The sequence below is a fragment of the Martes martes genome (genome assembly GCF_963455335.1).
Source record: "Martes martes genome assembly, chromosome: 10".
NCBI classification, from domain to species: Eukaryota; Metazoa; Chordata; class Mammalia; order Carnivora; family Mustelidae; genus Martes; species Martes martes.
In genome coordinates this window covers 115,104,313-115,132,259 of record NC_137898.1, presented here as the reverse complement: position 1 = coordinate 115,132,259, position 27,947 = coordinate 115,104,313, and the positions used below count along the sequence as shown (strand labels likewise).

The window sequence follows — 27,947 nt, the reverse complement described above, 5'->3', positions numbered from 1 at the left end:
TGGCTTTTGTTTTTTATTCTAGTGATATGGTGTATCACATTAATCGATTTTCAGAAGTTAAACCAACCTTGTATGCTTGGGAAAAAAATCCCACTTGGTCATGGTGTGTAATTCTTTTTATAGGCTGCTGGATTTGGTTTGCTTTTTTTGGAGGATTTTGGTATCCATATTCACAAAAGATACTGATCCGAAGTTTTATTTTCTTGTGATGCCTTCGTCCGGTTTTGGTATCAGGGTAATCCTGCCCTTGTACCATGAGCTGGGGAATGACCCCTCCTCTTCTATTTTTTAGAGGAGTTCGTGAAAAATTGGCATTGATTCCTCTTTAAATGTTTCGGTAGAATTCACTACTGAAACATGTAGTCCTGGGCTTTTCTTTGTGGATAATTTTTCTGATTATGAATTAAAACTCTTCAATTGTTTTAGGTTAATTCAGGCTATTTCTTCTTGACTCATCTTCTTCATTTTGTATCTTTCCCAGAATCTGTCATTTCAGCTCAGTTATCAAATTTACTGGCATACAGTTATTCATAGGGGTCCTTTATCATCCATTTAATTTCTGTAAGATTGGTAGTCATGTTCCCTTTTTCATTTCTGATTTTAGTAATTTGAGTCTTCTCTTTTTAACTAGGCCAGTCCAGTGAGAAATCTGTCAATTTTGCGGATCTTTTCAAAGAACCAAACTTAGTTTTGTTGAGTTCCTCAAATTGCTTGTAATATTCTCTACTTCACTTATTTCCACCATAATCTTTATTATTTCCTTCTTTCCACTTGCTTTAGGTTTCATTTGCCTTTTTTTTTTTTTTTTTTACCCAGTATCTTAGGTGGAAAGTTAGGTTATTGACTTGAGATCCCTTTTCTAATGGGCATTTGGAGACAGAAATTTCCCATGAGTACTGCTTTCATTGCCTGCATATGGTCTCAAATACCCGGTTCCTGTTTTCATTCATTTTTAAGTATTTTCTAATGTCTCTTGTGATTTCCTCTTTGGCACATTGATTGTTTTAGAGTATGTTCATTTCCACATGTTTGTAAATTTTCCAGTTTTCCCTGATATTGATTTGTACCTTGTTTCACTGTGATCAGAAAAGGCATTTTGTATGATTTCAGTTGTTTTAAATTGGCCTAGCATGTCACTTCTTCTGGGAAGTGCTCTGTAAGCCCTGGAGAAGAGCGTGGGTTCTGCTTTTGTGTGAGGTGTTCTACAGACACCTGTTAGACCTCGTTGGCTTATTGTGCTCCTGATGGCTTCTGTTCCCTATAGATCTCCTTGTCCACTTGTTCTATTCATTATTGAAGGTGAGGTACTGACGTTCCTAAGTTCTATTATTTGGTTGTTGTCTTCTCCCTTCATTTTTGTCAGGGTTTTTTTGGGGGGCAGCTTCATGCATTTTGGGGGTCTGTTGTTGGGTTGTTTTACCTTCTTGGTAGCCTGACGTTTTCATCACTATAGAATGTTCCTCTGAATCCCTAGTAACCCTTTTTATTTTAAAGTCTGTCTTGCCTGATATTAGCATAGCCACTCTGGCTTTCTTATGGTTTCTGTTTGCATGATAGAGATTTTTTTCCATCCTTTTACTTTCAATCTATCTGTATCTTTGTGTATGAAATGTGTCTTCTACTGATAGCATATAGTTGGGTCTTGTTTTTTTTAATCCCATCTAATAATATCTGTCATTTGATTATATTGTTTAATCCATTCACATTTAATATTATTGATATAACTGGATTTATATCTGTCACTTTAGTTTTTGTTTTCCACATGTGTCATGTCGTTTTGGTTCCTCTTTCCCTCCTTAATGCTTTCTTTTGCATTAGTGAAAATTTTCCAATGTACGGTTTTAGTTTCTTGCATGATTTTGTTACTACATTTTAAAAAGTTATTGCCTTAGTGGTTGCTAGGGAACATATCATAAATAATTTAACTTATGATACACTGCTTCAGATTTTTACTAGCTTAATTCCAGGGAGACTCACAGACATCTCTCCAGAAAGTCTGTCCCTTGTCCCTTCCTTTGATGGTCTTGTTTTCGTACATCTTACATCAGTTTATGTCACAAAACCCCAGTGGACATTGCTCTAATTACTATTTTATACAATTTAATATCTTCTCAAGAAGCTGATAGAAAGGAAAGTATATATTTATAGTTTTTGATATATTAGCCTCCTTACTTAACATGTCTGTTTTCTTTTGTTTCTCCTGTGAATTTGAGTTAGTATTTGATATCATTTCCCTAGCTTTGTACAGTTTTCCCCACACCTGGTGCTTTGTGCTGTTATTGACAAATAGGTTATGTTTCTGAGTGTTATAGGCCTAACAATACAGTTTTATATATATGAATAATAAATAAATAAATAAATATATGCAGTTTTAAGCAGTTAATTTTAAAATCAATTAAGAGAAGGAAGGGGAGGAAATATACCTTTAAACTATCTTTCAGTTACATTTACTGCTCTTTTTTTTTTTTTTTTAATGTGGATTCAAATTATTGTCCAGGGTCACTTTCACTCCTACTGAAGCTCTTTCTCTAGTATTGCTTGTAAGGTGGGTGTGCCAGCAACAGATTCTCTCAGTTACTGTCTATCTGGGAATGTCTTCTTTGGTCTCCATCTTGGAGACAGCTGTAGCTGTAGGATTCTTAGTTGAGAATTTTTCCCTGGAGCACTTTGCAGGTGTTGCCCGTGACTTTCTGGCCTCCCTGGTTTCACCGACTCCCATCTTGTCCCCCTCTGCTCCGGTCACACTGCTGCCAGAGGGGTATTTTTATAATACAAACCTTCCTGGATTACTCATTTATTTAGGACACTTAAAGATATCCCTCTTTTTCTATAAATTCACACTGGTCTCCCTGGAAAGGCACAGGCCCTCCATCATTGACACCCTGCTTCTCCTTGGGCCACATCTCTCATTCGAGCCCACAAGGCTATTATGCTGAACTGCTTGAGGTTTCCGCCACATACACAGGTGATTTCATGCCCCAGTGCCTTTGCTTCAACTGTTGTCTCTGCCTGGAAGCCACGCTGCCCTCCTGCCTCCTCCCTGGGAAACTCCAACTCCCTTCTCAAGATGAAGGGCAGTGCTCACTTCCTCTGAGGGTACTTTCCAGACGCCTTTACTAGCATTGGCCATTTCCTCTTTGTTTTGCCCCACTGATCTCCATCCAGTCTTCTCTCAGGGCACCTGTCACCCTTGGACGGCTCTTCATTATTTCCCTGTGTATGTGCTCTCAACTGTAGGCCTTGCTGAACATGGATAGCCCCCAGTGTGAGCTATTCATCATGTGGTGGGCATCTCACAGTTTCCTTGTCCATTCCCATGGATGAAGCAGTGCTATTTCCACCTCCCTTTTGAAGATGATTAAACCAAAACAGAAAGGCAATCCAGGTTGCCCCATGATGGCTGTGAGGGCTGAGGTGAGCACTCTGTTACTCGGGTCCACACTCTCAGGCGGCGAACTCTGTGCTCTGAGTGTTAAGGTCCTAGTACAGAGCCTGACGTATAACCATGCCCGATATATGTAGATTGAAAGTGGTAGTTTGGTAATGCAGTTCAAAAAATTTATGACTAAAAAAGAAGATTTTGAACTCTACCCATCTTTCTTACTTTTATTACTTATCACCTATGTTCCTCTATGGTGACTAACTATAAAATCCTAAATAAACACTCCATTTTCATTATACTTGGGGCATCCAGGAGGGAGAGAATGTGTCCTACTTTGCATTAATCATGTCTCAGTCTGTCTGCACAGAGAGATTGACTTAGGGATAGAAAGGGGCTGGGGGCCGTAGATTTGCACGTCACTTTACACAAAATTCAGAAAACACTGACTGCCTCCAGGGACGACGGAGTGGACGGCAGCCCCAGACCCCAGGAGCTCCCTGGTGTAGCCACCGGTCTGCTCCTGGTAAGCAAGACAGAATATCTACAGGGAGAAATGAGCCAAAGGTAATGGAAGTCGCGTAAAGAAGGAAAAACTGGCTGGGTCATTTGGGCCTGCCTAGAAGAGGGAAAGGAGCTGTGAAAGCAAAGGGATGAATGGGGAAGGAGCTCCTTGAAGTTTAAGCAGCACATCAGTGGCGGGGGGTGGCGCTGGCGTGGTAGAGCCCCCTTTTGGGTTCCACCTTGTAGTTCCCTGTGGCTGCGCCCTGTGACTTCCTACTGCACGGACTCGTGAGCCCTCACTCCCAGAGCCTGAGCCGACCCTCCGTCCTCAGTGGCGAATTCTTCAGTAGTGTCCTCGTGGCCCGTCATTCCCTCACCCGGCTCCACCCAGGAGTTCTCGGAGGCTCTCCCTGACAACAAGCCTATCCCGAGACTTCTCTTCCCTCGACATATCGTTTGTGTCACAGACGGACCTGGCGTCGGGACCGAAGAAGGTCGTGAGAATGACTAACAGACGTAAATCCTAGCATGCTGTCCACCCCGTTCTTGGTCTTGAACTCGGTCTGTGGCTCCGGCCTTGCGTGTTTTTGAATACGGCCTCCTGCTTTACTGACGGAACATCTGTCCCCTTTGGCTTTTCCTCCCATTTCCTCCTTCTTCCTGTTTAGAACAAGACGTAGTGACCAGACTTCAAGGGCCGCTTGAGTCTCAGGCAACCACGAGACTGGTACCTCCATGTTAACAGCGGAGCAAAGTGTTAGAAGGAACTTGGGTCTCTGGTGACCGTGGATTCGCCGTGTCCCCCCAGGTCTGTTAAACTTCGGACGTGTTACGTAGATGAGAAAAACAGTCCTTGACGGGTTTCAGCCACAGTTCCTCCCGGGTCTCTTACCAGCCGCGGAACATGACTTCTCCCCAAGACGGGGCTTCCCGCGACAGTGAGGTGTCCTGCAGGTGAGGCTTTGCTCAACGCGGGTGCGGCGTCTGGGGGAGAAGGTTCGTTAGTGGAGTGGCTCACGGCAGCTCTTCTGAACTCGGAAGCTGTAGGTCAAGGCTGTTTGCTTTATTCTTTAGTGCAGAAGCCCGTGTGCTGCAGCACGTATGACAGAGGACCTTGTGGTGGAAGGATGGTCTACGCTTTGCCCAAAGCAGGAGTTTCAGTGCAATGTTGGGCCTTCAGTCTCTCCAGAGGAAACTCCCTTTGAGCTGCTCTATGACTGGATTGTGCTCAGAGAACTCCTGAGCTTTAAACGGCCATTTGTTAATTATCTCAACTTCTGGAGCAGGTATCTGCTGATTACCACATGGGTTCCTGTAACGTCTGAACAGTCACTGTATTTGAGCACCTACTACGTGCCGGGCTCTGTGCTCGTGTCTACCTGCGTTACTCACTTAATGCTCTCGAGAGCCTTGGAAGGTTAGTTTTCTGCCTACTTGTGATCTCTATCTGTGTCAAATAAATAAATAAAGTCTTAAAAAAAATAAAAAAAAAAGAATTCTTTAAAAACAAAACAAAACAAAAAAAAGAGCCTTCTGGGGTTTCCTTCCCTCAACATCAAAATGAGTCTTTGATACTGGAGTTAATCTCTTAGACCAACTTTTTAATGAATCTGTTTTATCCAGATTATTAAGACTTTTCCTCAATAGACACTCACAGAAACTTAGTTGGAAGGGTGCACTGTGATTCCCTCAGGGGGGAGTCAGGCCTCATTACAATCAGAGACCCTGTCCCTCTCCAAGCTTGCGTTTACAGAGAATTAAAAACCTCTCGTCAAGCCTCCTCTGCTAGCTGCTAACCTCACTGCTGCCTGGCTGGAGGCGTGTGCTTTGTGGTGGCTGGTACATTAGTCCAAAGACCCGCTGAGGAACGAGGCATGGAGGGCTGAAACAATGGGAAAGTGGATAATCCCCGCAGCGGGAGTCAGGCAGTGAGCAGTCTTCGAGGCATTAACTGAATCATCATAACCGGAATGCCTCACACCCACACACATGCTTCTGTGGGCATCTCAGTCTCATTCTCTGAAAATCCGTAATGGGAGTTGGGTTTCTCCGTACCTATCATCCTGTGTGTCCGGTGTCCGGGGTCAGGCACCTTATCTTAAAGAAAGACTTGGGGGATCTGCCCAGCAGGCTTTAGGGGCTTAATAAATGAATTACCATCAGGAATCCAGAAAGGAAGTTCTGGAGGAAAAATAACCGGCTTAGTCGTTTAATCATTGGACTGGAAGGAATAAGTCAGGACACCCCGGGGTGCTCTGAGCCGTGCCCCCAGAGCTCTCAGTGGCCCGGAGTCAACAGGGTCTACATGTGTGCTTTATTCCTAGAAAATACATTTTCCTCTTCACAAGTCTTCTCAGTCCCAGACTGGAGAACCTACTAGTCAGGTGGAGGAAAGTCACGTGTGCTTATTTATAAATTTCTTTCATGCCGTAGAAATGGTGACTGAAAACAGGTGATATGCCAGTAAAGCTATGATTCAGAACAGAAGGAGAATTGAAGAGTTTCTCAGACAACAGCTGCAGGAGTTCGTGACCACTAAGTCAGCCCAGCAAGAACGATCAGAGGGGCCTCTCTGAGCGGAGAGGAGAGGCCAAAAGCGACCATATCAAGGCAGGAAACCCAAAAGCCGTAAAAATGAGCATTTTTTAAACTGTCAGCCAAGGACCTCACAAAGAAGGGATATAAAATACAGTAACATACCTGAAGTGTGGAGAGGAGAGGAAAAAAGAATGGGTTCAAACTTAGATGGCCATCCACCTAGTGCAGACTGCTTCATGCCAAAGGGATTATATGCAAACCTAATGGTAACCACAAATCACAAATCACCAATAAACATGAAGAATAAAGAGGATGAAACCCAAATACATCACGAAGGAAATCAGCAAAACATGAAAGTGACAAAGATAAGAAAGTATCAGAGAAAAGCTCAGAAACAACCACAAAGCAAGTAATAAAATGGCACCAAATACATTACCTATCAATAACTACTTTGCATGTAAATGGACTGAATGTTCCAATCAAAAGACATAGGGTGACAGAGTGGATAAAAAAAATGAGACCCATCTATATGCGCCCTACAACGCACTCACTTTAGACGTGAGGACACCAGCAGGTGGAGAGTGAGGGATGGAGAACCATGTCTCATGCAAAAGAAAGCCCATCTAGCACCCCTTACATCGGGCACACTAGACTCTAAAACAAAGGCTATAATGAGACAAAGAAGATACCTGTGTCATCATTCATGCATCTGTCCACCAAGATCTAACAATTGTAAATATCTATGCCCCCAACTTGGGAGCACCCTAATACATAAAACAAGCAGAACTAACAAAGAAACTCAATGATAATGACACAATGAGAGTAGGAGCTTTAACACCCCACTTACATCAAGGGGCAGATCATTGAAGCAGAAAATAAGGGAACAATGGCTTCGAATGACACACTGGGCCAGGTGGACATCACAGATGTATTCAGAATGTTCCATCCTAAAACCACGGAATATATATTCTTCTCGAGTGCACACGGGACATTCTCCAGAACAGATCACATCCTGGGTCACAAATCCGGCCTCAACAAGTACAGAAAGACCAAGATCATATCTGCATATTATCAGACCACAAAACTATGAAACTTGAAGTCAACCACAAGAAAAAATGGGAAAGACCACAAATTCATGGAGATTAAAGAACACAGTACTAAACAATGAATGTGCGGGAAGGGAGAAGATGGCGGAGGAGTAGCAGACTGAAAGGACATCAGATCCCAGGAGTTCAGCTAGACAGGTATCAAACCATTCCCAACACCTACAGACTCAACAGGAGATCGAAGAGAAGAAGAGCAGCAATTCTAGAAACAGAAAATCATCCACTTTCTGGAAGGTAGGACGGTTGGAGAAGTGAATCTGAAGCCACCGGAAGAGAGACCGCGGTGGGAGGGGCCGGCTCCCGGCAAGCGGCGGAGCAGCGGAGCACAAAACCGGAACTTTTAGAGTCTGTTCCAATGAGGGACAGCGCCGCAGAGGCTAAGTGGGGGTGGATCCATTGCAGGGACAGTGTCGTCTCAGGACCTGCAGGTTCACAGAAGGATCAGGGGTGTCTGAGTGTGGCAGAGCTGGCAGGAACAGGAGCTGGGAAGCCGCTGCAGAGTTGGAGCTGAGGGGGACTGTCAGCTCGGGGTTACCTTAAACCATGATCTGAGGCACAGTCAGGGCACTGCTCTTCAAGCAGGGACCCCACAAGTGGCAGATCCAGGGTGACTCACCTTCCTTCTCTGGGAGAAGCAGCACGGCAGGAACCTGCTGGGTTTGGAGACTCCAGACGGGGCCGTGCGCCAGAGACAGAAACGCTCGGTCACAGGCCGGGTGAGCTCGGAGCGCGGCTGGAGACCAGGGAGACGGGAGGGACTGACGGCTTTTCTCTGAGGGCGCACTGAGGAGTGGGGCCCCAGCTCTGGGCTCCTACGCGGCCGGAGCCTGGGCGGCCGCCATCTTCATTCCCGTCCTCCAAAGCCGTACGGAAAGCGATCAGGGAACAAAAGCTCCCGAGACCAAACCGCGCAGATTACTTAGCCTGGAGCAATTCCGCCTCCGGCAAAGACATGTGAGAATCTCGGCAACGGGCCCCTGACCGAGAAGATCAGCAAGAACATCCAGCCAAGACCAAGCTCACTGGTCAAGGAGAACAGCAGAACTCAGGAGGAGGGGAAAGCAACACACAGAATTCATGGCTTTTCCCCTGTTATTCTTTAGTCTTGCAAAGTTAAATTTTAAAAATTTTCTTCCTTTTAAAATTTCTCCTCTTTCCTATTTTAACCAACATCTTATCAATACCTTTTAAAAAAATCTTTCTTAATTTTCATTTTTATAGTCATAGTCTATCCCATCATTGTATTTAACATTATTTTTTGTATATCATACACACACACACACACACACACGTTTTTCTTTCTTTAAAATATTGGGACACAGTTTCTTCTAACAGACCAAAATATACCCTAAATCTAGTGTACAGCTTTGTTCTAGTCTCCCACCTAATCACATTCTCTCCCTTTAAAAAAATTTTTTTTTCTTCCTTTTTTCAACCAACTTCTTATCAATTCCTTTTAAAAAAATCTTTTTAGGGGCGCCTGGGTGGCTCAGTGGGTTAAAGCCTCTGCCTTCAGCTCATGTCATGATCCCAGGGTCCTGGGATTGAGTCCCACATCGGGCTCGCTGCTCAGCAGGGAGCCTGCTTCCTCCTCTCTCTCTGCCTGCTTTTCTGCCTACTTGTGAACTGTCTGTCAAATAAATAAATAAAATCTTTTTAAAAAAATCTTTTTAAATTTTCATTTTTACAGTCATATTCCATCCCTTCATCATATATATGTATATATGTATTTCCTTTCTTTCTTTAAAATTTTGGGAGGCAGTTTCTTCTAGCAGACCAAAATACACCCCAAATCCAGTGTGTAGCTCTGCTCTATTCACCAGACTGATCATATTCTTTTTTTTTTTTTTTTCCTTTCTTTCCCCCACCTGGTTGGGGTCTCTTCTGATTTGTTTAGTGTATAATTTTTTGGGGTTGTTGCTACCCTTTTAGCATTTTTTTCTCTCATTCATCTATTCTTCTCCAGACAAAATGACAAAACAGAAACCTCACTTCAAAAAAAAAAAAAAAAAAAAAAGCAAGAGGCAGTACTGACTGCCAGGGACATAATCAATACAGACATTAGTAAGATGTTGGAACTAGAGTTCAGAATGATTATTATAAAGATAGTAGCTGGGCTCGAAAAAAGCATAGAAGTTACTAGAGAATCCCTTTCCAAAGAAAAAAAGAACTAAAATCTAACCAAGTTGAAATTTAAAAAGCTATTAATGAGGTGCAATCAAAAATGGGGGCTCTTACTGCTAGGATAGATGAGGCAGAAGAGAGAATTAGTGATATGGAAGACCAAATGATGGAGAATAAAGAAGCTGAGAAAAAGAGAGACAAACAACTACTGGACCACGAGGGGAGAATTCGAGAGATGAGAGATACCATAAGACGAAACAGTATTAAAGTGTAACAATACAGGCCTACCTCCTGAAGCAAGAAAATCTCAAATAAACAACCTAATCTTACTCCTAAAGGAGCTGGAGGAAGAACAAGAAGTCTAAAGCCAGCAGGAGGAGGGAGATAATAAAGATCAGAGCAGGAGTAAATGATAGAGACACTAAAAAAACAATAGAACAGATGCATGAAACCAGGAGCTGGTTCTTTGAAAAAATGAATAAAATTAATAAATCTCTAGACAGACTTACCAAAAAGAAAAGAGAAAGGACCCAAACAAATAGAATCACAAGTGAGAGAGGAGAGATCACATCCAGCGCCACAGAAATATAAACGATTCTAAGAGAGTATTATGAAAAACTACACGCCAACACACTGGACAGCCTGGAAGAAATGGATAAACTCCGAGAAACACATAAAGGAAAGGAAAACTTAAACATAAAAGAAAGGAAACTTGACCAGATGGATATCCAGCTAAGAAACGGAATCAGTAATCGAAAATCTCCCAACAATCAGAAGTCCAGGACTAGATAGCTTCACAGCGGGATTCTATGAAACATTCAAAGAAGAGTTAATACCTATGCTTCTCAAACTGTTCTAAAAACTAGAAAAGGAAGGAAAACTTCCAAATTCATTCTATGAGGCCAGCATTGCCAATGCCAAATCAGGTAAAGACCCCACCAACAAAGAAAACTACGGGTCAATATCCCTGGTGAACATGGATGCCAAAATTCTCAATAAAATACCAGCAAGTCAAGTCCAACAGCACATTAAAACAATCATTCATCACAACCAACGTGATCAAGTGGGGTTTGTTCTTGGACTGCAAAGATGGCTCGGTATTCTCAAACCAGTCAGTGCAACAAACTCTATTAATAAGAGAAAGGATAGGGGCACCTGGGGCGCTCAGTGGGTTGAGCCTCTGCCTTCGGCTCAGGTCATGATCTCAGGGTCCTGGGGTCGAGCCCCACATCGGGCTCTCTGCTCAGCAGAGAGCTTGCTTCCTCCTCTCTCTGCCTGCCTCTCTGCCTACTTGTGATCTCTGTCTGTCAAATAAATAAATAAAATCTTAAAAAAATAAATAAGAACTATATGATCCTCTTAAAATTTGCAGAAGAAGCATTTTACAAAGTACAAGATCCATTTATGAGGAAATCCTCAACAAATTAGGGATAGAGGGAACCATACATCAAAATCCTAAAGCCTTATGTTTATTAAAATAAAAAAATTAAAAAAAAAATATGTTTATTAAAATAAAAAAATTAAAAAAAAAAAAAAAAAAAAAATCCTAAAGCCCACATATGAAGAACCCACAGCTAATAGCATCCTCAAGAAGGAAAAATGGAGAGCTTTTTCCCTATAGTCAGAAACAAGACAGGGATGTTCACTCTTACTGCTGTTATTTTTTATTATTATCAAAGATTTTATTTATTTATTTTAGAGGGGAGGGAAGATGGAGAGGGGGAGAGGATCTTGGGCAGACTCCCTGATGATCATGGAGCCCAATGTGGGGATCAACCCCATGATTCTGATATCATGACCTGGGCCAAAAATCAAGAGTTGGATGCTTAACTCACGGAGACACCCAGGTGCCCCTCACCACTGTGTGTAACATAGCCCTGGAAGTCCCGGCCTCGGCAATCAGACAACAACGACAACAAAATAAAATTCATCCAGATTTGCGAGGAAGAAGTCAAACTGTCACTATCTGTAGATAACGTGATACTATATATAGAAAACCCAGAAGACTCCACCAAGTGCTAGAACTGTTAAATGAATTCAATAAAGTCGCAGAACGCAAAATCGGTGTACAGAAATCTGTTGCATTTCTATACACCAATAATGAAGCAGCAGGAAGAGAAATTAAGGAACCCGTCCCATTTTCAATAGCACCCAAACCAGTAAGACACATAGGAGCCTACCTAACCAAGAAGTTGAAAGCCCTGTGCTCTGAAAACCATGAAGCACCGATGAAAGAACTTGAAGATGACACATGGAAATGAAGACACTCCATGCCCGTGGATTAGAAGAGCAAATATTGTTAAAATGTCTACACGACTGAAAGCAATCTGCATTAATGCAATCCCTATCCAAATACAGAACAGCTTTTTTTTTTTTTTTAACAGAGCTAGAATGAATAATCCTGAAGTGTGTATGGAAGCAAAAAAGACCTCAAATAGCCAAAGCAACCTTGAAGAAGAAAAAAAAAAAAAGGAAAGCTGGAGGTGTCATGTTCAGGACTTCAAGTTGTATTACAAAGCCTTAGTAACCAAGACAGTATGGTATTGGCACAAAAATAGACACAGATCAATAGAACAGAACCGAGAACCCAGAAACGAACCCACAACTATCAACTAGTCTTTGACAAAGCAGGAAAGAATGTCCAATGGGAAAAAGACAGTCTCTTCAACAGATGGTGCTGGGAACACGGGACAGCCACATGTGAAAGAATGAAACTGGACCATTTCCTTACACCATGCACAAGAATAAATTCACAATGGATGAAAAACCTAAATGTGAGACAGGAATCCATCAAAATCCTAGCAGAGACTGTAGACAGAATCTTTTTGACATCAGAGGTGGCAACTTCTTACTAGATATATCTCCTGAGAAAAGGGAAATTAAAGCAAAAATAAACTATTGGACATCATCAAAATTAAAAGCTTCTGCACAGAGAAGGAAACAATCAACAAAACTAAAAGGTAACCTACGAAATGGGAGAAGGTATTTGCAAATACTGACACAGGATTAGTATCCAAAATATAAAAAGAACTTATTAAACTCGATACCTGAAAAATGAATAATCCAATGAAAAAATGGGAAGAAGACATGAATAGACATTTTTCCAGAAAAGACATCCAGAAGTCCAATACACACATGAAAAGATGCTCATTATCACTCATCAGCAGGGAAATGCAAATCAAAACCATGATGAGATACCAACTCACAGCTCTCAGGATGGCTAAAATTAACAACACGTGTTGGAGAGGATGTGGAGAAAGGGGAACCCTCTTACGCTGTTGGTGGGAATGGAAAATGGTGCAGCCACTGTGGAAGATAGTATGACGTTTCCTCAAGAAGTTAAAAATAGGGGTGCCTGGGTAGCTCAGGGGATTAAGCCTCTGCCTTTGGCTCAGGGTCCTGGGATCGAGCCCCACGTTGGGCTCCCTGCTCAGTGGGGAGCCTGCTTCTCCCTCTCCGTCTGTGCTCTCTCTTTTAAACAAAAAAATACATACATAAAATCTGGAAAAAGTTAAACTATTTGGCATAGTCAACTGCTTAGAATGTGTTGCTTTTACTTCTCCCTGCTGAGGTTCAGATGAGCAAGCATGTGGACGTGAGAGCTAGGGGTGTGGGCCGTGCAGACGTGGGGGCTGCTCACCCTTCGCGGGAGTCAGTTAATGCTAGAAACCCAGTGGGGGGCATGAGGGTGACCCTGTGCACAGCGGCTGGCTGACAGACGGCCGCTTACTGAGATCTGCAAGACAGGCAGGACAACTCTGGGTGAGGAGAGAGCTCACGTTCCGGGTCGGATACAAGGACTCAGCAATGGGGCTTTTCCTTGCAGCAGGAAAAGACCTTCCCTTCAAAGAGCCCCACAGTCGTAACCACCTCCGTGTTGCACAGAATCACAGAGTGTCCTGGATGCACTGGTACCCACATAACAGGGCGTCAGTTCCACTCCCCGCCCCGGCATTCGCTGTGGCTGGCAATGTATTTGGGGATGCTCTGTCTACTCGTGTACGCCACTGACAGTCCAGTTAGTAGATGCATGAAGGATTAGGCTGTTCACGTGCTAGAGAACCAACAGTGGGGCTCGTGAATGAATGCTTTGCTTACTTGGCTGGTTTCCCATCTTAGAGACCGTGTCCACCATGAGTAAATGGCAGCCCAGGGGCCCAGAGGAGTCAATGGGCCTATTGCCAAGGTGCTTTGCATTCTTTTCTGCAAAAGGACTTTTTCTTCCCATTGAATACAACTGGACAATCAAAAGGAGAAAAGCCATACCTGTAGTATTCATCTCCCACAAAGAAAAGGGTCTTCTGCACGTCCTTGAGGTAGACGGCGGCGTCTATCCGCTGCACATACCTCGGGAAGCCAAAATCATAAATAGTTCGAGGAGGACCCTGCATTTGGAAGCCTCTCGTTATCCAGTAGTGGGGCCCTGAAGACAGAAATTGAAGTTCACAGACACTCAGTACCACTCGGCGATGTACTTCACTCCTGAGGATTTCTACGCAGGGTCCCCCACGGGAGTAGTTTATGGGATGGTTGCCATGGTTATAAGCCAATATATAAGCTTGGATTCAGTTCAAACTACTCTGGAAGCAAGCGTCTCTTAGTGATGTCCTAGCAAAACAGTAATTTTGATACGATTGTATCTTAAATCTCACACATTCATTTTTTCAAGATACTTCTCATGTGTGTAACCTCATTTCAGTCTCATCCAGACGCAGGGGAGAAAAGGGGCCTGTGAGAGACAAATGCTGTGGGTCGGTCAGCCAGCACCGGCCTTGTAGCTTCCAGAAAAAGCAGCTACACTTGACAGGGGCCACCTACTGGGTAACCCCCACCGGCCCGCCACTGTCACGTCTCTGAGGTTGCTATTACTATAATCCCTTATCAGCCCAGGAAGAAATGAAGGCTCAGAGCAGTTAGGTGATTCCCCAGAGTCACTCACACGGTAAGGGGGTAAGGGGCTGGGGCCAGAGACCGACGACGCCGTGCCGCCCTCCCGGAGTCACGGGTCAGGGTCCTGCTTCTGAGCAGGACACGGCGGCAAAGGCTTCGTTCTCCTGACGGGGCTGCCATGTTGGATTTGCTGACTGGAGGCTCTCAGTGGGCTACACCACGTCACCCTGAGGGGTGGGGACACAGTCCGTAGCCCCCTGGGCACTGTCCCTTTGCACGGTGTCTCTCTAAGGTAGAGCATTGGCTCTGAGAACACTGTGACAGTCATTGTCCTTCCTACCACTGCTATAGAACGACAGAGCGGCATTTCACGGCTGAGCTGAGGAGGCGTGACCCGCGCACGCCCCACCATCCCTGGCCAAACGCTACCAGCACTAGAGGCTCCCCACATCCCCGGCTGTTGCTGTCCCTCGCGGATCTATAAGGTACCTTTGAAGAAGTAAGCGGTGCCCCTGTCGGCCACTTCGTAAGCTGCGTCCACGTTGGACATAAGCTGAGGGAAGGAGCTGGTAATGGTGCTGGGCCGGATCCCCGCCATCACGTGAACTTGCCGACGCCAGAAGATGCTGTTGGGCAACCCACAAGAGCAACGGCTGATTTAGATCTTGAACCGGACGTGGACCCGCGTGTCTGCAAACCACAGTTCGGGGGCCGTTCCTCAATGCCTCATGCCCCTAACTTGTTTTCATAAGGAGAGCATAGGTGTTTGACCTTATTAAATAGTTCTTTTCCATTTTCATTCTTTGAGCCTTCCTGGAATCCCCTTTCCTTCATTTACCTAAGGACGTGCCCGACACGGAAGGATGCGGCAAGGAGAAAAACCCGGTGTTTCACACATTTCACCCGTGCTCCTTCCCATTCCAGGTATCCCTTGATATAAATGTCTTTTTCCTTTCTAACCTTTTAAAAACTAAAATCTCATAAAGATAAAATACAATCCTTGTGAACATTATGAATATTACAGCTAAACCAAACCTTTGTCGTTGGGAGTGTGAGTTATTCCCAATAAAGCCAGCAAGAACACTCACAATCATCAGTTATATTGAAAGTTACCTACTGAGTGCTTTCCTCTTGAAAGTGCTTCTATCCCCGAAATGGATGGCTAGTTAACAGAAAATCTGGAACCCACCCATTAACTCCAGTTTTGGCAACTCATCCATCCACGCATCCAAAACTATTCCCATCAGTCTGTGGCAATGCCACGAGGGTATTGGGCTGAAACACTCACTATAAATGGGGTCCATTTTGAGCTGTAGAGGTGAAACTCATTTTTATAAAATATGAGTTTACTTGACTCTCTAGAAAGTAGAATCTACACATAAAATTATTTGTGGGCAGGGAAACTAATAAATTTTGACATTTAATTTTCTGGGTAGTTCATGTAGGAACTCCTCCATCTAATGTTGAGTTTTCCTGTTCAGTTAATTTAACAAATATTTACAGCACGCCTGTCAGCCGGGATGGTGGTAGACATCAAAGACGGGACATTGAAGGAGACCCGGGTCCTGCCTCGGGGAGCTGAGCGCCCGGGAGCACAAACAAGTACGTGATTAGGCCGTTTGGATCATAACCAGACGGTTAGGACTCGTCCGACACAGTCAAGTTTAGGAGGCGGACACAGAGCATACCCCACAGGAGGGAAAGCCCGCCGCATTCGGGGCTTTGGTGAAGGCGTCCCGGGTGGGGCAGTGTAAGCTGACGGTGAATTTAAAAGAGCTTCACTGAGAGGGACATGGCTTCGTTTCCCATGTGGCCTCGGGTGCAGACGGACAAGCACATCGTGCTTCCGGAGATGTAGCCTTGAGTTCTAACTCTGACCGGCATCTCCGAGCTCCGTCTTATCATCTCATAGATGCAAACAACACTTGCCGTGTCTCCTGAAGTCCTTCTGAGGATCCAAGGAGAGAAGGCACAGAAAAGTGATCCTAAACCATAAAGGGCCTAGAGCTAGACATTGTCCGTTCTAAACATTATGATTTGCCTAGGCCTTACCCACCCGCTAACAGGGCACCCGCCACACACGACACACGGGGTGGCAGGCCCCGTGGCAGGTGCGCTGGCTCGCCCCACGCCCCCCACGTCACAGCCTGTTCTAACACCGGTATTAATAGGTGACACATGGGGGATCAGGAAGACTCTCAGGGCCAGGGGTCCCCTGTTGCTCGGGGCAGACAGAGCAGCTGTCCGGATAGTCCTCTCCACCTATACGACCTCCTTGTTCCTTCCCAGCCTTGTGATCTCTGCTTTCCTGTGTTTGTAACTTGACCCCCGTCCAGTCAGATCTAGGCTTTCCTGAAGGCACGAGCGGCCGCCGTCCCCTTCTCCTTCCTCTCCGCCACCACCACATGAGCGTGGGTTTGGGGAGTCCCACAGATTTGGGTCACGACAACAGATAAACGCATTGTGTCCATAGCCTGTCATCTGATTCTTGATAACAACGCAGTGATTGGGAACCTGAGGAGAAATCCGTAAAATGAGAACTTTTCACTGAATTTGGCACTTGGTTCTGCGATGCTGACTCTGGTCACGTCTCCATGCTGGGATGCTGACCCAGGCACCGAGGTGCATTTCGGGGTTCTGCCGTGGTGGGGACGAGGAGGGGAGAGGCAGGCAGGGGAGGCTCTCTCCGTATCACATCACCGAGGAGCATGTGGACTCCCAGGTGCTTCCTCCTTGGGCATCTAACGTGGGGAAACCGTTGCTCTCATTATCCCTTTAAAAATGGGCAGGTGGTGCTGGGCACCCGGAAACCCTATCTTTCCTGGGACGTTTGGGCTCGGCTGCCCCGAGTGCCTCAGTAGGAGGGGTCGTGGAGTGTGGCGCGCCCGCAGACCCAGAGGGTGCTTTTGGACCTTCTCTCACGTGGTAGAATGTGAAAGTCTTTCCAGATCAACCCGGACTGACGACCCTGCAGGAATCGTGAGGACTCAGGGGAAGTGGACTGGTCATGCTCAACCAAGGGCGATTTTGAGCGCCCGGAGACCCTGGGCCGCGTTTGCTGACAGTTGTGCATGTCACCGCTGGGGGAGGTCGGGGCTGTTGGCTCCAGCGGGAGGCGGGCCAGGGAAGGCCCCAGCACGCCCTGTGTCGGGCGAGGGCTGCTCTGCCTCAAAGTGCCGGCAGAGCCGAAGTCAAGGAGCCCAGGTTTAGACAGCTTTACGGCGTATTAAGATGTACAAGCTGCGCACATAAGGTAGAGATAGTTACTATCCATCACTTAGGAAAAGTTGCACAGATTCCAGAAGACACTGTGATCCTGAACCTTTCGGCACCAACAGCAGGTAGTGGACCACGGGAACACACAGCCGAGGGTTTACAGACTCGGAGCGGAGATGACAAACATAAACGGGTCACGATGGACTCAGACCCCGAGGAGAGCAAGACTCTCTTAATGTATCTATATGTGGATTTAAAACATAAACAAAAAGAGAACTGATCTGCGACCTCGGCGGGAAGGAGCAGCTGCAGGGTGTGGGGGAACTGGTCACGGAAACAGGCCGACGCTTTATCAGCGGTCTGTCACCTGATCTTGATAAGGAGGGCGGAACAATGGCGCGCGTTGACAGTAGACACCCCCGGATGGTGTATTTAGCGGTGCTGTTTATCTCGGGCTTGCAGGAGCCAACGCCGTGCCTGGTACACAGTCAGAGCTCAGTAAATACTTGTTGGCTGAGTGAATGGGTGCCAGGGAGTGAGAGGAACTCATGAGATCACCAATGTTCACAGCCTCTGCAATTTTCAGGCCCTTTTCTCAACGAACGGCGGCTAATTCAACTTGAGGATGGGCTCACCGGTAGCCTTCACCGGGGGCAGCGTCCCGATATCCGTCTTCCCGTCCTCTGGCTTATGGGGCACCTGGCACACCTGGGGACGTAACCCTCCATTGCCGAACTTCTGTTCTTCCTGCGTGGGGCCCGGCCATCTTCACCCCTGACCTGGGTAAGGAGCCTGTCACCTCCTCATTGCTGGAGCGTCAGGGGGACTCCGCAGGAGCTGAGTGGGGACCTTCCTCATCCATCGTCTTCAACCCTTGACTCTCCTTGACTCGTTTCAGGGGGAGGAGGGATCTCTCTTCTGCTTTTGGTGTTTGCGGTGGCATTGCTGCTTCTCTCCCGCAGAGAGCTTGAAACCTGGTTTTATCACTGGGTGTGTGACCTTGTGTGAGTCACTCAATGTTTGAGACTCAGTTTCCTTCCGCCACATAAAAGTGAGAATTCTAATAACACGGGTGCCAATCCTTCAAAGGACGAATTGTGACAATTTACCTGAGAGTGTCTTGTAAGCTCTCAGTCCTCTCAACAATAATTGGTAGATACTGTAGAAACACACATGTTTTCCCTCTACAGATGTATGGTTGGTGATGGATACATCTCAGAGTTTATCAGCGGAACAAAGTTTCTTTCTGAATTTGCTTCGCTGACATGAAGTTCTTGTCACTGGAAACTCTGACGTATACTCACATCCTTGGCTGACGTGGCCTCGTCCTGGGGCTCCACTCACCAGGTCTGCTACATCAGAAGGCTTTGGAGGCCGAGAAATCAAGCATGTACCGTTCACCTCATGGAGCCCCAGAAGAACACGGCTTATAGAATCAAAGACCCATGTGTAGATGATGCTTAAAAGTCATCAGAGCCTCGTGTGCCACATTGTTTATCCCACGGGAGGAGCCTGTGGGTGTCCTTGCCGGCAAGCCGGGACCTGGAAAGGGCCCCAGCCCCACCAGGGAGCCCAGAGGAGGTGACAGTGGATCAGGGATGGTGACACGCCTTCTGCCTCTTGTCTGAGTTCTTATACATAACCCGGACTCAGGGTAAGTAAGCACCGCGCCGCTTGGTGACTTCACGACGCAGTCTCACAACCAGAAGAGACACGTCCCCGGGAGACTGAAGGAGGATGACGTCCCCCTCGGTTGTGCGGGCTCTGCTCAAACCCGTGGGCCCTGCAGAACGCCAGGTTCCGAAAAGTCCTGCCTGGGAGAAGGAGGGGCCGATGTCCTGTCCCTCCCTCTGCAGTCCCCGCATTTCTGCTTCTCCACCGGCTCCTACTCCCGTCTCCCAACAGGTCCGGGTAGTTTCCAGGCTCGGAAACTCCTCCCGGACACAGCTGCCCGTGCAGCTGTGATCTTTGAGGACCTCGCTGTTACCAACACGACGGACAGGTCAGCGGTCTGCGTTACCATTTCCACCCGCTCCCTCCTTCTGCTCTCTGGCTGTTTCACTCCCCAGGCCCCGGACCCCCTCCTCACGACTCCTCTGGAAGGACACACGTAAATCATCCTGGCCGGGCTGTCCCTTTCCTTCAGGCCTCAGTCTGAGGGTCCCAGCATCCCTTTCCACTGTGGACCACTTTGAAGATTCATTTATTTCTTTGAGAGAGAGAGAGAGAGAGAGAATGAGCAGGGGGAGGGGCAGAGGGAGAGGGAGAACCTCAAGGTTCTCTACACGGAGCCTGGAGCCTGACGCCGGGCTCGATCCCACGACCCTGAGACCACGACCTGAGCCGAAATGAGGAGTCGCACACCCACCGACGGAGCCACCCTGGTGCCCTGCACTACTGATCACTTTGGAAGAAAATCATCTCTTCCTTGACTTGTGTGGGGCTCCGTTAGGGGATCTGTCTCCGATGTCAAGGGGGTTAGAACCACAGCGGGGGGAAGTAGCGCTGCATTACAGGAGCGCCGGGAGAACGCTGAGCACAGCACACCGCACGCCGTGAGTGATCGTGAAATGTCAGTTATTACTATGAGAGCCCATTTCCAGATCTTTCCCCCTGGTTCCATAGCCCGCGAAGCCTCCAGCCGTGAGCATCCCCCGGAGTACCGGCGGCTTCCACAGAACCTGCTAGAATTGTCATCGGCTTGAATGCCGCGCGTCTAAGCCTGAGATTCCTGTCTGTGTCCAGCAAACCTCCTCGACTTTCCCATCTGCTGCCTTGACTCTTGCTCTGCGCGGTCTCCTGCACTAAATCTTCCAAGTCCGGCTGGCGACCCCCCAGGGCCCTCTCCGGCCTCGTCCTCCTTTCCTACCCGTGTAGCCTGACGGATGCTTTCCTCCGCATGCTGGTCAGAGGTGCGGAGCGGCTTTCAAGATGGGGCCGGGAGCAGCTGACAGATATTCTGAGAGGAAAACAGAACGGGGCCAGCCTAGCCGACATGTTTGAGATGCCTCCACGCTCTAAGAACATTCTTCTCCTTTGGCTGTTCACCTGACCGGCAGGAGAGGGTCTGGAGCACAGGACCCGCCGTCCCTTGCTTTCCCCACAAACTCAAATGCGTACCAGAGGCCCGAGTCCATTCAAGTTGAAATGTACCGCTTGTCTTGGGCGTCCCAGGGCGGGCGAGCTGTTCTGTATGAGTGACGGGATCGGCTCTGGACCCATAAGGCTGTACACTTACTCCATTAGCAAAACGCACGCTGTTACACCTCGGAGGTCTACTGCTGACGGTGATGTTCTTGATTTTGTGGGTAAAATTCAATTGGGTAAAACCCAGGATCATCTGAGAGGGGCTACGTGCTTCCCACCTTCCCTAAGGGCCCGAGGAGTGTGGGACGGCTGTGCTATCCTCCGTCTACTGGAGAACGAACGTCTTTGCCTTCAACCCACAGATCCAGGTCCCTGTCACCGGTGGGTACCTGCCGCTTTCAACCTGGTGTAGCGATGCCCAATTGTCCTCAAACACAAGCCTGGAATGCAGCCATGTGCTGTTCTGGGCGGCGGACAGCGGCCGCGGTCTCACAGGGACCCAGAAAGGTACCGCACCCCATCCTGCTGCGAAAACACCCGTGCGGAGATGACGCCCACACCTGGGAATGTCTCCTCTCCGGGCTGCTGCTGGGAACTCCGGGCCGGACCCCACGCTGCCCCAGCCGTCTGCGGGTTGCTCTGTCTCTGTGGCTTGAAAGAAAGCTTTGTTCTCTGGCCAGAATCTGCAAGCACTTTGGGAATTTTTGGTGTCCGCCGTAGGAGAGGAGAGCTATGGAGTGTGTCCTTGTGCAAGGGGAGCAGGAAATCCTGCCCCACGGGGTCCTCGTGAGGGTGTGATAACCACGGGCTCCCAGGGAAGCCTGGGGACATCGGAGCCCCTCAGTGCAGAAAAAAGGAAGAGGGGCTCGTGGGCCCATGGGGAGTGGGTGGCAGACCCGGGGCTCAAAGTGGGGGCTCCCCCGACTCCCTGCCTCATGCCTGCCGCCAGGGCCGGGCCACACCGAGAAGGTGCAGAGTGAAGACGCTCACGTCGCCGTGTCCCTCCCTCCCGACCTCTCCTGTCTGCGTCTCCTGTCCCCTGTGGCTCCGTTCCTGCTTTCACCCTCCATGACGTTAGCCGTTGCTCATACTTGGATAATAGGTTTTTTTTTTTTTTAACATTTTTTTCCTTTTTTAAAGAAAACAGATATAGTTGTTCATGGGGCGTCACATCTTTGACTTCTCGGTCTCCTCTCTGTCTCTTCTCCCAAGAGTAAGCTCCGTGCTGCGCGGAGGCACCTGGTGTCTTCTCAGGGAAGGAGCGCTCCCCGCGCTGGTCTGGGTTGTGGGACAGGTGACAGCCCCACCCCTCGCGTCGTGCTCCCGGCTCTGCACCTTGCCTGTCGCGGTTGGTCAATGCCGACCAATTCTGTTCTCCTTCACTTTTTGGTAATAATAGAAAGGAAGACAATCATCGGTAAGTCTCCATAAAAATCCTTAAAAACAAATAATCGTAAGAAATACTTCAAGCTGTTTCTAAACCATGATCTGCTGTTGGGATGGTCCGGTTCCCATCGCTCAATACAGCGTCTGCTGCTCACCGAGCCCGCGCTGTGTGTTCTGCCCAGCACCCGCTCAGGGTCCCCCGCTCAGCCGGAAGCAGTGCTGCAATTGAACCTCCTGAGCCTGATGCTGAACCTGGGCTCTGGCTCTGCTCTAGGCGTTTCAGAAAAGCAGACGCCCAACCACTGTTAAGATTGTGTCCAAGTTCAAGCAGATGCTTAAAACTATGGGATTGGTTGAATATGTGATGATGTATCTACTCATGGCATAATATATGCGTTTGTATAGTGAATGACAAATAAAACTCATTGGCATGGAAAAATGAGCTATTGCGGAGCAAAGAGAGTTTATAAATCCACGCATCTTGTAAAATCCCATTTTTGTGGACATCCCTACTCCCGTCCTGGACTTAGACTGTGTCTGTCTACACAGGAGAAAAATCTGGAAGGAAATGTGTGCTGAAAAATGTGATGACTCTGTTATGGGCTGAACGCCTGTGTCCTCACCCAATTTGTATGTTGAAGCCCTACCCCCCGGAGTGATGGGAGGGTGACATTTGGGTGGGACCAGTGGGGGGTAACCAGGCTTAGAAGAGATCCTGGCCGTGGATCTCTGGTCTCAAGTGATTAGCATCCTTCTAAGAAGAGACCCCCGAGAGCTTGCTCTCTCCTCCCTCGTGCACAGAGAGGTTGTGTGAGCACACAGGGTGATGGCAGTGTGTTGGAATGTCTTACTCCCTTAGGTAACTGAGGTGTGCAAAGGCGAGGTGAGTATTTCTCCTTTGTATCTCCAGCCACTACAGTGGGGCTGGGCCCTCCATATGGGCCCAATGACCACTCTTCCAATGAAGGAAAAGGAGTGAAAAGTATTCAGACATGCTGTTCTTGACCTACATCTGTCTGTTCTGAAGCAAACGAATTCTGTCCCCGGTCGAGGGAGGAACGAGGATGAGTGTTGGTGTGGCTTTTCCTCTAAGAAAAGAAGTGATCCCAGCGATCAGCCATGGGCACAGCCCCCTGCTCCCTGAGAGCCAGGGGGCCCGGAGAGAAGGGGCGATCTACGAGACCAGTGCTCTAACCCCTGAGCTACGGAGCCTCCGAGAAGGGGCGATCTAATGTGAATGCATGAGGTCTCCAACAAATCCGCACACGTGACCTTGACCGTGACCTCATTCCACTAAGTGTATTGTCTCACTGCAGCTGGGAAACCTGTCCAGCTTGGCTTTCACCCATGACCTCCCTTTGTCACCGAAGACCCAAGGTCAGTCTCCACTTACCTCCATTCAAATACAATAGTCGCAGCATGTGTCTTTCTCTGAAGTCCCTTCTACCCAATGACAGGAAATAATACTCGTCCAACACTAACACTCGGTCTAGCTGCTGGACCAGGCTGGTTACAGCCGTCTGTGCTCTCACCCAAAATGACATTGGAAAGATTGTCGCCTTCTTTCCCGCTAGCTGGTTGGTCCTAACAACGGTTACTGATGATACTAACCACCACACCCCGCATCCCTCGCTTCCGCTCACAGGCATGTTTTAAATCCGTGTTATTCATATGCCGTGGGTCTGTGGTTGATCATTTAAACGATGAACAAGACATCGGAAAACCAGGTGGCTTAAAGCTTGACCCTTTCCTACAACCTCATTATTGGAAGACCAGCTTCACAGGGAGGCCTTTTCTTACGGACTTCTACTCCACAGGCTTCGTTATCAAAACTGTCAACATATCAGCGATACTGGGATTTATAGCAGGAAATACACATTTGGTCTTCCTCCTGGTTTCTGGCACAGAGCCCGCTGAAAGCTTGGGAATTTCCGGTGATGAGAGAATCAAGGTATTCTTTGTTACGTTAACAAGGTCACTTTCGGAAAGTACCTGGTGGGGGGGGGGGCTGGTTACCCCAGGGCACAACCAGGTAAGTAGAGAGTTGGAACATCCAGTCCCAACACCCACCTCTCCCCCTTCAGGGAGGGAAGGGCGGATAGAGGTTGGATCAGTTGCCAAAGGCCGGTGATTTAATCAGTCGTGGCTCTGTGACGAAGCCGCCACAGAAACCCCCAAAGAAGGGGCTTCTGGGGACGTTCTGGGTCGCTGAACACAAGCGGACGGGCAGATGTGGGGGGCGGTTTGCACCTGGGGAGGGCATGGAAGCTTCGAGCCCTTTCTCCAGACACGGTTCCGGGCGTCTCTGCCTCTGGCCTTTCCTGAGTTACATCCTCTTCTCATGCACTTTAATCTCACGAGTAAACTGGTTTCCTGAGTTCTGTCTGCTGCGCTCGTAAAGCAGTCAAACCCAGGGAGGAGTTCATGGGAACGTGATTTACAGCCGGTTGGTTAGAACTGGCATCTGGAGCGGAGCGCGGTCCTGTAGGACGGAGCCCGGAACCCGCGGGGTCGGGTCATCTCCGGGTGGAGGCCGTCAGCAGTGAGTGGAGTCGTGGGACCCCCAGCTGGAGTCTGAGAATTGCTCGGTGTCGGGAGAACCCGACCTCAGGGCTGGTGAGCAGAGCTGTCTTGTTTGGGTGGGCGCCCAGCCCTGCGAAGTCTGCTTCCCAGTGGCCGTCTGCCATCCCACAGCTACTCTCTTCCCACGGCTAAGACAACCTTGCTAGTTGACACGAGTTCTAACAGTGCAAACACCGCAGCCCCCACCGATCGGCGCTAGGAAGCGTCTTGTAACTGGAAGAATTTTTGCTGGATTTTTATTCCCCACAACACGACCCCGACCACTGATCCTCACGCAAGGATGCGTGCGGCCTAAAGGTCTGCACGGTCTGCCCTAACCTTCCACTCCCATTCCAGCACTTGAACATAACCTCAGAGCCCAAAACACAAAATTTAATGCTCCTTCACCCCTTTATGAATTTTCCACACTCCTTGGGTTTTCCCCAACGATTACTCATGGCCTCTCACCATTCCTCAGCCTTTCAGCCAACAAAAAACTAACATCGTTGTTAGTTGACATACCCCAACTAGAAAACGTTGTCACCAAAAACCATTTCCTGTCCTCTCATGAGAACTTCCACATTAATTTCAAACCTGAGAGGCTTAAAAAAATTATATTTCCTCTTTCCTTATTACACTAATCTTAAATTTACTTCTATTTGATTTCTCTGAGTGATGACCATGACCATAAACATACTAATAAAGATTAACCAGGGGGCGCCTGGGTGGCTCAGTGGGTTAAGCCTCTGCCTTCGGCTCAGGTCATGATCTCAGGGTCCTGGGATCGAGTCCCACATCAGGTTCTTTGCTCAGCGGGGAGCCTGCTTCCTCCTCTCTCTGCCTGCCTCTCTGCCTACTTGTGATTTCTCTCTCTCTCTGTTCAAATAAATAAATAAAATCTTAAAAAAAAAAAAAGCCTCTGCCTTCGGCTCAGGACATGATCTCAGGGTCCTGGGATCGAGCCCCACATGGGGCTCTCTGCTCAGCAGGGAGCCTGCATCCCATCCTCCCCCCCACCCCCGCCTGCTACTCTGCCTACTTGCAATCTCTCTCCCTCTGTCAAATAAATAAGTAAAATCTAATAAAAAAAGAATAAAAATAACTTTATAAAAAAAATAAAGATCAACCAGCCCTCCCGCTGATCAGCTCACACAGCTATAAACACAGCTGTTCCGCCAGCACTGTCCCTAAAGATCCCAGCTTCTCTGGTATCACGAGTTAGTCAATCTCCTCTGCTAGTCAATATACTTTTAAATTTTTTAAATTTAATTTTTAACTTTTTTAGAAAGAGAGAGAGAGCATGAGTGAGGGAAGGGGCAGAGGGAGAGGGAGAGCGAGAATCTCAAGCAGACTTCCTCCTGAATACGGAGACTTCTGTGGGGGTTCCCAGGACCCTGAGATCATGACCTGAGCCGAAACCAAGAGTCAGACACTTAACCCCCTGTGCCACCCAGGCATACCTCCTGTGCCGTTAAATTTAAATATCAACTCCACCTCACTGTCCTTTACAACTCATAGGACTATAAAAATTTCTATTAATCAATTCAAAAGAAACATTCCTAAAGCAACAGAATCAGATCCTCAAACCTCAGGATGTTCCTCAGGAGCTGTCGCTACAGAAGAGCCAGAACCCACTGGTATTCCTCCCCCGCCCAGGCTGAAAAGTCAAGGGGCCTTGAGAAAGAGGGGTTTCAGCAGAGCGATGACTTTGGAATTACCTACCTGTCCATCCATCTCTCCATCCATCCATCCATCCATCCATCCATCCATCTATGCTTCTGATCAACTACCCACCCGCCCAGCCACCCATCCGTCCATCCCTCTGACCATCTCTCCATCCATCCATCCATCCACCCAGCGAGCCAGCCATCCATCTGTCCCTCTGACCATCCAACCATCCACCCACCCACCTGTCTGTCCATCTATCTATCTATCTAGCCTGTTGATGAGTATTTATTGACCATATACTGTGTGCTCTCACTAGGGATACAGTGATGGACAAAACAGGCATCAGATACATCTGGGCTGATGTTGTAACTCAGCTACTCAAGGGACCTGCTACCTCAGGAGAGTACCTTATTCTCTTTGAGCTTCTTTCTGCAACTGTAAATTCTCCTTCACAGTGAAAAGGGTTAGAAGTACCTCACATATATGGAAAACGCTCTGCCCAGTGCCAAGAGTGTGGTAGCTGCCCCACAAATGGTGGTTTGGGCGGTTCTGTGTCTCCGCGGAGACCCGTGCCTCCCACCCTGGTGCCACACAGGACGGCATCTTTGCACGGTCCTCAAACGTGGCGGCAGCAGGACCCCTAGCGAGCTGCGTGGATCCAGGCGGGAGAGACGTGGAGCTGTATCTGAGGCTTACCGGTCCCGAAAGAGCAGGAGCTCCTTTCCCAGCATCGTCACGGCATCGAAGGAGGAGCTGGAGTCGCAGAGGTCGGGGTTGGAAGGACTTTGAGGGGGTGCGTGGGGCACGGTAGGCTTTCCCAGGAATGTTTTCCGGGGTCCTAGGATTCAAAGTGACTTGGTCAAAATGGCACCAGGAATCTAGCGCGTCCCCTTCTGCTCCAGAGACCCCCTTGGGCTATGTGACAGGTGATAAGGTGCGTGGCTGCCTGTGGCAGGTGGACCCCCATTTGAATCCCAGCTTCACTAGTTGTGGAGTTGTACGATAAACGGGCACATCCGGGAGCCTCTCCGAGGCTCCGTCTCTTCCTCAGTGAAACGGGAGGGGGGAGGACAGGAGCTGCCTCGGTGGGCTTTGTGAGAACTCCTGTCTGTGAAGCCCTCGGGAGAGCGAGTGGCCCGTAGTGACTGTCAGAGCAATCGTGTCCTTGATTCCGTCACACCTAACTTCCCTGACAGCTGCGGATGCTCCCAACCAGAGATGGTTTTTAATAGTTGCCACTTTTGTTTATTCTTTAAAAAAAAAAAGATTTTATTTACCCATTTGACAGAGAGAATGAGCACAAGCAGGGGGAGCAACAGAGGGAGAAGCTCAGCAGGGAGCCCGATGCAGGACTCGATCCCTGGACCCTGGGATCATGACCTAAGCCGAAGGCAGATGCTTAACCCACTGAGCCACCCAGGCATCCCTTAACTTTTTTATTCTTTAAAAGTTGCCACTTCTATTTTTTTTAACTATTATTTCTTGGT

The 27,947-nt window shown here is 47.9% G+C and overlaps 1 protein-coding gene across 1 annotated transcript in view; it reads right to left on the bottom strand.

The window, feature by feature from the left end:
- The window catches only part of MMP20 (matrix metallopeptidase 20), a gene marked incomplete at both ends in the record, with an annotated part of 47,447 nt that overhangs the window by 7,338 nt on the left and 12,162 nt on the right, over positions 1–27,947 (bottom strand). Inside the window, 3 exons of the mRNA XM_080815647.1 lie at positions 13,918–14,074; positions 15,031–15,167; positions 27,157–27,298. Coding sequence (XP_080671773.1) covers positions 13,918–14,074; positions 15,031–15,167; positions 27,157–27,298 — 436 coding nt within the window. The remainder of the gene's footprint in view (positions 1–13,917; positions 14,075–15,030; positions 15,168–27,156; positions 27,299–27,947) is intronic.